The sequence below is a fragment of the Anguilla anguilla genome, chromosome 11, assembly GCF_013347855.1.
Source record: "Anguilla anguilla isolate fAngAng1 chromosome 11, fAngAng1.pri, whole genome shotgun sequence".
NCBI lineage: Eukaryota > Metazoa > Chordata > Actinopteri > Anguilliformes > Anguillidae > Anguilla > Anguilla anguilla.
The window spans coordinates 35095162-35107784 of NC_049211.1; the positions used below are offsets into that span (position 1 = coordinate 35095162).

A 12623-nucleotide genomic window follows, 5' to 3' on the forward strand; every position below is an offset into this window, starting at 1 on the left:
ATTACTCGGGTTGGGTTATGCTGTTTATTGTTGTAATTGGGGAAAACTAATTCACGGCTTATAAATGGTAAATAAGAAATATATAGTATCCCTGGAAAATCTGGTGTAAAAATGCATTAATGTTAATGAACAGTTGTTGCATGAATTGGAAAAGAAAGGTTAAACATTTTATTCAAACAAGGGAAGATAAACTACATGAAGCCACAATATGATGTTCACGCTTCTGCTCCCTGTATTGCTGTTAAATTGAATCTGGTTGTTAATCGGACTTCCTGATTGGACCCAGTGTTACATATGGCAAAGCAATCAGTGGACCAGCAAGACTTTGGAGCTCGACTGCATACAAGAGTCCTCCAGAAAATGGAACAGGGGTCTGGTACTACTTGTGGCATTTCATTAATTGTAAAAGTAAAATATTCAGACCCCACCTATGACTTTCAGACATTCATATACATTTTGGCTATGTTGTAAATGCTTTTTTCCATTCAGAAGAACATTCGGCTTCCTGAGAATAATGGGAGTTGCAGACACTAATTCATTTTCATGGAGGATTGCTGTGCTAACCTTTCCTTGATGTTTTCACATAGACCCAGTGTCTGTGACATCACAAAGGACAATATCAAATTCAGAATTGCATCTAGCACATTCATAGATGACTCTGGTGTCATAAAGGAACAGATAAGTTCTTAATTGGGATCTGGATATATCAATATTATATAATACATTATAATATATGAATTGCTTATTATGCAGTGGTGAATGGACTGTGATGTCACAAAGGATGGAATAGGATTTATCTGTCTTGTGCGTTGATTAGATTCATGGGATGTGACATCACAAAGGAGGAGATAAAATGTTGTATTTTCGACTGATAGAATCTGTGGCTTGAGCTTTCGAGGTTTTTCTTCATCAGAAGCTGCCGCCCAGACCTTTTATTTAAGAAAGCTTAGTAAATGTGTTGCTTTCTCCCATGAACCGCAGAAGGGAATTGCCATTGCTGTGACTGCAGGCCCTTCCTGCATTCACAGCTCTGTTAATTCCAGGTTTGGTGTAGCCTGCGAGGGAGAAGTAGTTATTTAAATCGCATGTCTTTCACTTTCTGTGTTATAGAGCTGCAGTTAACTGTGCTATTTTTACCTTTTAGTAATTTGCTGTGTTGCAGAGTGAGAAAGGACTTCCAAGTTGTCAGGGCTGGATGGATGTGTTTTAGCTGGACAAGCAAAATTAGGCTAATGTTGAGAAGATGTGAGGTGTACAAGGGAACTATGGCTGCAACAGGAAGCTTTAATACTTACAATTGTATTGTTATATTTTGTTATTGTATATTATGAATTAAGCAGTTTAAATGCCTGTGCGATTAGTCATATTCGAATATGATTAGGAGCTCAGGGGATGAGGAGGGGTGGAGGAAATGTGCCAGATTAGTTTCCACCTCATTTCCATAGTATCATGGCATTTGTAATCCTTTGTCTTTGTATGCTTTTATTCCAAGTATATTCTTAAACCAGTGGAACAGTAGAGACGTACTGGTATTCAAGGTTTCATTTTAAAACATTTTATTATTGCTCAGTTCATTAATTAAAATTAATTAAAATAGTTCTGAGATATAAATGTGGTGACCAGTAGTTGTAACAGTACTGAATAGAGTACCCAAGTTATTAAGTAATTAGGATTTTCCCCCTTCTTTATGCTTCACCTCCATTTTTCCCAAATTTGGAATCCCAAATTTTGGTTGTATCTCGTCAACTCACACCGTAATCTCTACAGGCAGTGTGGCTGGAGTAGAGGAGTGCAGACAAGCATGCGCTCCCCTCTGAAGCATGTGATGTCACCGGCTGCTTCTTTTCACATCGCAGCCCACAAGCCGAGCTCGCACAGACATGAGTCTGAGGCAGACACTTCATGTGCGGCTTTAGCAAGCAGACCGCGGGCAGCCAGGCTACCAGCAGGGGTCACTGGAGAGTGGTGAGAAGTGGAACCTGGCAAGGTCCGAGACCTGCCTAACCTTGGGCGATGCTATCGGCAGTTGTGCCCCGAGGGGCTGCTCAGCCATCAGGATTTAGTCCTGAAACCTGGGGGTAATAAAGACTTTTTAGAGGCTTTTGGTTCCTCAGAATATATCATTGAATACTCTTTGCTTGAATTAACTGTAGGAATAGAAGGAAAGCTAATGCGAGTGTCTGTGTAGTGTAGGAAACACATACTTTTTCCTTTTTTATCAGCCGTCTTTGCATGCAGTTGTGGTCTTTAATGTTTTTCCTTAAAGTGCTCATATGTGACTTCCTGTTTGAGTAAGAGAAAAGAAAGATTTGCTTACAATAATGAAATTTTGTTATCATAATTATTGTTCTCATTTGGAAAGGAAAACGAATATGTACCTTCATTATCTAGTTAGCTTTGTATTTAGTAAAAACTAGGCCTTCCAATAAGCTGAAATAAAACCATTTTTAAAAGATCCCACTTGTGCCGTATTGCTCTAAGTCATGACAAGATTGGAATACCCCTAAAATCTCTGGGTTTTCTCCTCTTAGATGATCACTGACCTGAGAGAGAGAAATTGCTACATCAACAGAATACAGCAGAGAGGGATATGTACACACCTCTGGTTTCATGAAGGGGTAGAAAAGTTTCACACTTAAGCACATCCACCATTTCAGAGCACATCCTCGATTGCCACAATTTGACCTTCATGGCTGTGACATCAGTCAGATTATTTGTGACATCACTTCCTGTCTGGAGTTGCACCAGAGCCAGCAGTGCATCTGGGGGCAGTGCGCACTCCTACCTTTGAGTATGATTGTGATTTTTTTTCACATGCTGCTCTATGACGAGTAACTCAGTTATTTCTTTTTATCCTCACATTGTGTTATTTATAAAGAGACTTCTATGTAAACTACAGGTAGATTTGTTTGCAGTCTGATTACCCCAAAATATGTATGTGCATCATGAACAATACAATACATTTGTACTTATCTTTCTCCCACATATTTTAGGCAGTTGTAATGTCATACACCTTTCATTTAAATTTAAGCGGCTAATACACTGCGTTAATATTTAACTGCATAGTAGGCCTAGATCATTAATGGGTGCTACATGCTGACACTTTTCAATAAACGAACTCTCTCTGCATTCAGGGCAGAAGATGTTCGGCTGTGATGTGTGCGACAAGAGGTTCACTCAGCGTTACCACCTGATGAGACACAAGCGCATTCACAGTGGAGAGAAGCCCTACCAGTGTGAAGGCTGCCATAAGGTGAGGGTGTTCACAATCACGTTTCTCACATTTCTGTGAGGTATATTCGCACACTCATAAGAGTTCCTCTTGTTGTCTTTCTCAGACCTTCTCTCGAACTGACCGGTTGCTGCGACACCGCCGCCAGTGTCAGGTTGGCAGCATGGGCGTGGTCGCCACCGTTGCCACTGTTGCCAAGGGACCAAGCCAGCCCTGCCGCAACATTCCGTGGCCGTACCAGCAGCCCCCTCCTCCCACCGCTGCCTGGACCCCCCTGCAGCCTCCCCCAGGTCAACTGACAATCTGGTTGCCCCCTCCTGCCCTCCCCCCTCACTGCCATCCTGGACCAGTGTAATGGGGAACAGCTGCGCCAGCAAACAGGCCTGCACTCAGTGGCTCTTCACATTTTGGCCCAATTTAACTCGGTGTCATTGCTATTACTTTCCACTCCAAAGTACGGTCATCTTCCCAAAGTTAATGGGCGTCACGGACAACATCTGTCCTGGTACTTTTTCTGGAGCACTGAATCTGTGATGGCCTTGCCTTGGTGGTTTCAGCATACGCACAGATCCATGCTCTGTGATATCACAAAGGAGAATTTCAAATTCCTCATTTAAAATTCCTAATCCCTCTGATGTCACAAAGGAGTGTATTTTCTTTAATTGGCATAATTATGATACTTGCATAGATTAACTGACTGTGACATCACAAAGGAGGAAATGATATTTAGAACAGGCCTTTGGACTGTGACATTACACAGGCCATAGTGGCAGATGAAGCATCTCAGTCTGAGATTCCATTTCTTGTGCTTTCGTGTATCAGATGTTGCCATCAAAACCATTATACTGACTCTCAGTAATTGTGCTGGTTTCTCCCGTGAACAGCCAAAGGGAATTCCCATCACTGTGACTGCAGGCTCTTCATTCATTCACATCTCTGTTAATTCCTGGTTCGGTGTAGTCTGTGATTGGAAAATAGTTCTGTCACTTGCTTATTATTGCCCTATTATATCAAAAGGTTTCAGTAAAATGTGTTATTATTATTATTATTTTTTTTTTTACCTCTGCAGGCTCTTTGTGCTTTCACCCCTCTGTTAATTCTAGGTTTGGTGTAGTCCGTGAGAAATAGCTCTGTCAGTTGCTTATCATTGCCTTTCTATATTATAGAGCTGCAGTAAAATGTTATTTTTGACCTTTTTTGATTTCTCAAGTTATTTTCTATGTTGCAGATTATGGATGGACAATTTCAGTCATTTTGACTGGATGTGTATTATCCGCAGAAGTCAGATTAGGCTAATGATGCGGAAATACTGAGGCATACAAGGGAGCTATGGTTGCAACAGGAAGCTTTAATACTTATATTGTTATATTTTATTATCGTATATTTTGAAATAAGCAGTATAAATGCCTATGTGGGTAGTCGTATTTGAATATGAGAAGGTGCTCAGGAGAGATTGGGAGGGGTGGAGGTGATGTGCCAGATTAGTTTCTGTCTCATTTCCATTGTGTCATCATGTCTGTGTTCCTTGTCTTAATATCCTTTTATTCCTTAGATATTCTTGAACCACTGAAACGGTGAAGATAAACTGATAATGGAGGTGTCATTTTAAACCAAGCCTATGTACAGTAAGCTCCATGATGTCTGGGACAAAAGACATTTTTCTTTCACGATTCGGCTCTGTACTCAATTTTAGATTTGTAATCAAACAGTTCAGACGTTCTCAGCTTTTCTTTAAGGACATTTTTTATTTTGTTTGGTTTCACCATATTGAAATTACAGCATTTTTTATACACCCACCACCAATTTCGGGGCACCATAATGTTTGGGACATATTACTGTTATGTAAACATAAGTAGTCAAGTTTAGAAATTTGTCACGTATGCTTTGCATTCAATGATTGCCAGGTACCGAGTATCTTCTCTGGTGATGCTCTGCCTGGCCTGTAATTCAACTATCTTCAGCTCCTGCTTGTTTCAGGGGCTAGTAATCTGAATTTTTTCTTCAGCATATGAAACACGTGTTCATTTGGATTCAGATTTGGTGAATGACTTGGTCAGTTAAGATTTTTCCTGTTTTTGGCTTTGAAAAACTTTGTTGCTTTAGCAGTATGCTTGGGATCATTGTCTTGCTGTAGGGTGAAGCACCGTCCAACAAGTTTGGAGGCATTTGTTTGAACTTGAACAGAAAAGATGCTTCTGTACACTTCAGTATTCATTCTGCTGCAATCAGCACATATCAGCTGCACATCGTCAATGAAGGAAAGAGAGCCAGTACCTGTGGCAGACATACATGCCCAAACTTTGCTCTTGCCATCACTTGGATACAAGTGAATCTTGGTCTCTGTCCACAAGACCTTTTTCCAGAACTCTGCAGGCTCTTTTAGGTACTCCATGGCTAACTGTAACCTGGCCATCCAGTTTTTGCTGCTAACTGGTGGTTTGCCTCTTGCAGTGTAGCCTCTGTTCTGTTTCTGTTCTGTTGGTGAAGTCTTCTGCGGACAGTAATCTGTGACACATCCTCACCTGCCTCCTGAAGAGTTTCTGATACGTCGGACAGGTGTTGATGGGTTTTTCTTCATTGTGGTGAGAATTATTTGGTCATCAACTGCACTGAGGTCTTCCTTGGGGTATCAGGCTCTTTGTGAGTACTAAGCTCACCAGTGCCCCCTATCTTCTGAATGATGTTCCAAACAGTTGCTTTTGGTAAGCCTAAGGTTTGGCCTATGTCTCTGACTGGTTTTTTTCTTCTTATTTCTCAGCCTCATAATGGCTTCCTTGACTTTCATTGGCACAGCTCTGTTCCTCATGTTGACAAATGCAAATAACAGACTCCAAAAGCAATCAAAAGCCAAGAGTCAAGACCAAATACTGAAAGCTCTCTTACAACTGTAGTTAGGAAGCAACACGCCTGACTAACCAGAAACACCTGTCAAGCCATTTGTCTCAAACAATATGATGCCCTGAAATAGGGTGCTATGTATAAAAAGTGCTTTACTTTCTTCAAGGTGAAACCAAAATGTATAAGAATGTAATAAATAAAATCTAAAATTGTGGACTATGGAGCCAAATCAAGAAAAAATGGCTTTGTCCTGAAAATTGTGGAGCTCGCTGTGTCGTGATATTAGTCAGTCTCATTTCCATTGTGTCATGACATTTGTATTTCTTTGTCTTAATGTCCTTTTATTCTTGATATTCAGTGTAAATGAACTGATAAAGGTGTCACTTAGTCCATTTTATGCTTGGTCTTATGAATACAAATCTGACAAGAATTTTGAGACATAAATGTTGTGACCAGTCATTACACCAGTGTAGTATACATAACCCAGGCCATTAGTCTTCTAAGGGTTTTTATTTTCTCAATATATAATTGAGTAGTGTTTGCTTGAATTAACTCTAGGAATAGAAGCTTATATGAGTGCTTGTATGGTGTAGAAGAAACAATATCATTTTAGTTTTTTTTATTAAATGCATTTTAATTCAGTTGTGATTCTTAAAGTTTTGAAATCAATCTTGTAATAATTATTTTTTTCTTATTTGTAAGTAATGTGTACTCGCATTATCTAGTTAGTGGCTTTGTATTTACCAAAAACATGGGGCATTCACTGAGCTGAAATAAAACAATACAAAAATATCACTTGTGCCATATTGCTCTTAATTATGAGATGATTGGGCTACCTCTAAAATTTCAGAATTTCCTCCACCTTAAATTAGCACTGAACCGAGAGAGAAATTTCCACATCAACAGGATAGAGCAATAAGTAGACAGGGGGATGTACACACCACCGGTTTGATGAAGGTATTCAAGTCTCACACCTAATCACATCCACCTCTTTCAGAGATTATTAATCATATCACTTTGTTTATAGAGTTGTCCTGCACCACAGCCAGTGATCCAGCAGGGGGCAGTATTCGCTCTTACCTTGAAGTGAATTGTGACTCATGATTCGATAGCTGTTCTGTTTCTAGGATCTCAGTTTTTGGCTGGACCGCAACAGCGGGGCCAGCCCTACAAACGCGATTGTCTGTGACTGACTGAGTGACTGAGTGATGAAGTTACACCATTGGTCTGCCGGAGAGGTTTTAACCTGGTCTTGTTTCAATTTATTCTCACATTTGGTTATTTGTAAATGCTCTTTTTCAGTCTGATTACTGCCAAAATGTATGTACATTATGCACAGAACATATTTGCACTTATCTTCCACATATTAGACAGTAGTAGTATCATGCACCTTTTATTTACATGCGACTAGATAGTACAGTACATCAGCAGTTAACTAGGCCTAGGTTATTAAAGAGTGCTACATGCTGACATTTTTCAATAAACAAAATCTCTCTGCATTCAGGGAAAAAGCTGTTTGGCTGTGACGTGTGTGACACGCGATTTACTCAGCGTTACCACCTGATGAGACACAAGCGCATTCACAGCGGAGAGAAGCCCTACCAGTGTGAAGGCTGCCATAAGGTGAGGGAGCACACACACACACACACACACACACGCACGCATGTACATGCATGCACGCACTCATACACACACACACGCATGCATGTACACGCATGCACGCACTCACACACACACACACACAGTAAATGTTCCTTTTGTTGTTTTTGGTTCAACGTACTTATGTGGAACATATGTGTGGACGTATGGGAGATTTTCCTCGCCACTGTTGCCTTAGGCTTGCACCTGTGGGGGTTTAGGCCAGGGTTGTCTGTGGAGCGTATTGTGACAATCGTTTAAGAAATGCGCTACATACAAACTTTTGACTTGATTTTGATTTGATACGGTAGTAAAAGTATAATATTTTATGGGGCATGTGTAGTATCGTCAGTGCATATGTGAAATCTGCACAATATATTTGTGGGGAATCTGCAGCATTTTGGAGGGACCTGGTTTCTTTTCTTCCTGTCTTTGTAATTTTATCCTGTTACGAGACCAACAGCAGCCCTGGAATGTTCAAGGCAAATGTCTCCTGGAGAAAGTAAAGGTTTATCTATCTATCTTTTCCCCAGACTTTCGCTCGGACCGATCGCTTGTTGCGACACCGGCGCCAATGTCAGGTGGGCACCATGGGCACAGTTACCATGGTTGCCACCGTCGCCAAGGGGGCGAGCCAGCCCTGCCGCAGCGTGCAGTTGGCGTACCCCCAGGACCCCCCTCCCCCCACCGCTGCCTGGACCCCCCTACAGCCTCCCCCAGGTCAACTGACGATCTGGCTCCCCCCTCCCCCCCTCCCCCCTCACCACCATCCTGGAGCAGCGCAATGAGCAGCAGCACCACCAACACACAGGCCAGCGCTCAGTGGCGCCACACGCTGCTGCAAGTGCGTACTGCAGCTTGGCTATGAGATTTTAAAAAACGACTTCTCACGTGAGATCGGTTTTATTAATTATTTTGTACTTTTTTTATTACTGTAAAAGTTCTGTTTTATTGTTATTTTGAGTTTATTCATGTGTTATTATGTGGCTGGGGTCAGGAGTCAGCCTTTGGGTGGGTTTGGTGGCATTGTAGTTGGAAAATATAAATGTTGGGGTAGCAAAGCAAATGTTGCTGTATAAAATAATAATTTGTCCACATGTATTCCTTAAAAAATACGTTTTTTATTTAGATATGGGGAAACAAAGTACACACTGGGTTAGTGTTATGTACAATGTCATATTCAAAGTCATGTACATTGCTATTAGATTGAACATGGTTGTTAGCGTGATTTCCCTATTTGATGCAGTGTTGTGAATAGCAGTATCATCAGAGCAGTCAGGGGGTTAGCGTAAATGAGTACTCCAGAAAATGGGACCGGTGTCAGATTGATGTGGTACTACTGGTGTGGAAATTAATGCATGGTGACAGTAAAATATCCAAAACCCTCATCTGTGGCCTTCTGGCATTCTGACCCATTTTTACTCAGTTGTAATTGTTATTTTCCACAGAAGAGTACTTCCACATCGCCCAGTTTGAAGGAAGTCATTGGCAGGTTAACTTTTCTGTGGCCTGTTCTAGCCTTACCTTGATTCTTATTAAATAAAGGTAGACCTCTTTGTCCATGAGGTCACAAAGGAGAAGATCAAATTGAGAATTTGACACTGTGACATCACAAAGGAGAACATAATATTTAGAATTTGCCATGGGATCATCACAAAGGGGGAGATTTAATGTAGGATTTCCTCTGATGGCCCAGACTCTTGGACTGTAACATCACAAAGAAGTAGATTTTGTGCTTCCAAGACTTTTGTGAATATGGGGTTTCCATCCATATTAAGACATAATTATTAAGCCAGTGTTTTCTGTGAAAAACCAAAGGGAATTCCCATCACTAAGACCACGGGCCCTTTGTGCATCCACATCTCTGATAGTTCCATGTTTTTTGCTTAGACTGTGGCGTAATTGTTTAATGCATCACTCATTGTTGGTCTTGTGATTTATGAGTAAATCTGTTCTTTTTACTACTCTAGATGGCCTTCATACTGATTTTTTATGTTGCAGATTAGAGATAGGCCAGTTCAATTGTAAGGGCTGCGTGTTTTCTTTTTTTTGTTTTTTTTTACAACAGAAGTGAAATCAGGCTAATGAAAAGGTTGAGAGAAATTTATCAGCATAATTTCCCATTCCTATCCAATATTGTTCTATTGTCTCAATGTTCTTTTATTTTCAGTACATTCTAAAAATTCTGAAAATAATAAAGTATAAGGAGATAAGCAGGTTGTGGTGGGTACATTTTCAACAAATTCTTATTCTTGGTCTTTTAAAAAAGAGAACTATATAGAGCTCATATAAAAAGAACATGATGTCATCAGTAGTTGCTTTGATCAATATTGTATATAAAGCTTCAGTATTTTAAACATATTTTCAAGGCTTTTATTGCCTCGAAATATAGCACTCATTTTTACAACTGAATTTATTTTAACACATTTCTTTTTGTGTGAATGAACTCTATTGTGCCTTTCTTGTGTATGAAACACAATATTATTTTTCCTTTTTATTAACCATCTCTGCATGCAATTGTTCTTCTAAAAGTTCATAAAGGACTGTATATGTGGATTATTGTTTGGGGAAAAAATGAAATGTTGTCAGCATAAATGTTCACTTCAAAATGTAAACTAGTGTGTGCATTCAAGATCGGGTTAGTCATATTATCATTATATTATGAGTAAATAGTTTCAATAAAACCAAATCTTTAAATAAAGCCTGCGCTATCATGTTTTAAAATTGTATGCAAAAAAAGTAATAATAACTAGACAAAATTAAAAAAATATATAAAATGTTTGATTCATCACTGTCAGGCTTGATGCCATACCAGTTTAATAATAAACTCAGCACACATATACTGCTAGCTCAGGTTATTTTAGACAACGTAAACTCAGGCACGAAGCCAAATTCAGCTCCGAAACTGTACATTTTAATAATATTTACATTTTATTGTTATTTACTTATGTGAAGCCGTGGCATTATAGCAATGCTTCCTCGTGTGTGTCTAACGGAGTTTTTTTCTTTTTTAAACCACAGGAGAACGCTGTTCCCAAATGTGTTCGTGTTAGGCTCTACCCACAGTAACTTATTTTTCATTGTTTGCAGTGAACTGTTCCTCAAACTCAGAAAACTACACCGACAGCTAACAGGCGAAACGTATTTAACCCTTTTTTACATTTCCAGATCTTGACCTTGCTCTTGTCGCTGTCTCCACTCGAATGCATTTTCCAGTTCTTAGGATGCTAGTGCTGGTGCTCGTCGTGCAATCTCAGGCGTTCTCTAATTAAGCCGCGTTTCCACCGCAGGAACTATACCCCGGAACTAGGAACCTTTTGAGGAACTCAGTGCGTTTCCACCGCAGGAACTAGGGTCTAAATTTAGTTCTGGGGGCTTTGTTTTACCCCCCAAAACGTTCCTGCTCGGGGGGTAGTACTTTCCGAAAGTACAGGAACCTTTTGGGTGGAGCTTGCAGCGCTGAACATTTCTGATTGGTCGAGTACTCGTAGCATTTGTGTTGTATTTATTTTCCGCCATTACCCGCCATGTTTGAAAATATGCAGCGGCAAACCAATTTATTTTCATAATAACTTCAAATCAAACTTGTATGTTATGCGGCGCAGTAGCCTATTTTTGGTTATAACCTGTCAACGTCTTGGAATTATAACGTGTGCTCTTCTGTTCTTTTCTTGCTTTAGTATTCGTTTTATAAAATGCTAAGCATTCGTGCTGGGACAGCATATTACGTAGGCTACCAAAACATTCAAACGGATTAATTCGGTTGCTGAATATTTTCTTCCGGATTTTCTTTGTTAGCCCGTTGTAATTGACTCAAAACGTTTGATACAGTTATGTGAGGTATGCGGTAGTTCTGCATAATTAACATTGGTGATACAGTAGCCTACAAGCAAACTGGAAATCACCTTCCGCACTTTTTATCCGGGTAAAATAACAGGTTAATTCTAGTAATCTTCGCTTTAGCTTTTTCAGACTGCCGTAATTTTACTCAATTTTACTGCCATTTTTCAATTCCACGAAAAGACCAGGAAGACTATGGACTCATTTATGGTGCATGGTTCGCATCTGGAGGGCACACTTCGCTGCTCGGCTAGCAGTAACTTCGAAGGAAAGCAAACGGTGGCTGTACCACTACTAATTTACATTTTCACGCAAGTCCGAGTTTTCGTTCTATTCGTGTCATTTTGCGATTAGCCTATATGGAATTGACAACGAGAAAGTAATAAAACAGCAAATTGTTTACAACGTGTGCATGTTTTCTGCTGTTAATGAATGTGAGAGGATATATGAAAATCAATAAATACAAAAGTAACCATATATAGTCATTGTTGGTAACCCGTTGTATATAAGTGGAATAAACCCCTCCGGGCTGTCCCGGTTATTAGAAAATAATGTAGGCTACTTCGGTGGTAGTATGGGGTTACAGAAGAAATCATATGACAGATGGACCGACGACAACGTCAGTGGGGTAATTTGCCTAATCTTCGCGGTACTTTAGACCCCGGTGGAAACGCAGACAACCATTGGCTGAAGGAACCTTTTAGTTCCTGGTAAAGTAGTTCCTGGGACTGAAAGTTCCGGGTAATTTTGGTGGAAACGCGGCTTTAGTCTACTCTTACAGTACGATGCCGTATGTCTCAGTTCCACATAGTTTAAAACCTGCCATTTATCCGCATATTCTGCAGGCTCAGCAACAGCGTTTGAGAAAAATAAAGGACAAAGTCAGCGATTCATCCTTGTTAAGCTGCGCTTTGTAACTTCCGACGCAATTTGCAGAAGGTTCGCCCGAAACCAAATGTGGGCGAGCGTGAGCCCCGTGGAGCCGGCCAGCCCACAGTTCTGCGCAGTATGCATTAAAGGTGTTGGGAATTACTGTCTGAAAAGCAGGCCGGGTATCATCCAACACGCACACCTT

The 12623-nt window shown here is 40.3% G+C and overlaps 1 protein-coding gene across 10 annotated transcripts in view; it reads left to right on the forward strand.

Moving 5' to 3' along the window:
- Positions 1 to 10409, forward strand: part of LOC118207675 (zinc finger protein 271-like) — a 37958-nt gene extending 27549 nt beyond the window's left edge. For 9 of the 10 annotated variants that reach the window (XM_035381488.1, XM_035381496.1, XM_035381497.1 and 6 more), the window contains 4 exons: positions 3135 to 3253; positions 3339 to 3522; positions 7575 to 7693; positions 8242 to 10409. In XM_035381488.1, coding sequence (XP_035237379.1) covers positions 3135 to 3253; positions 3339 to 3522; positions 7575 to 7693; positions 8242 to 8496 — 677 coding nt within the window. In that variant the 3' untranslated portion in view covers positions 8497 to 10409. The remainder of the gene's footprint in view (positions 1 to 3134; positions 3254 to 3338; positions 3523 to 7574; positions 7694 to 8241) is intronic. The other variant, XM_035381494.1, reaches the window with a different exon arrangement.
- Positions 10410 to 12623: the final 2214 nt, after the last annotated feature.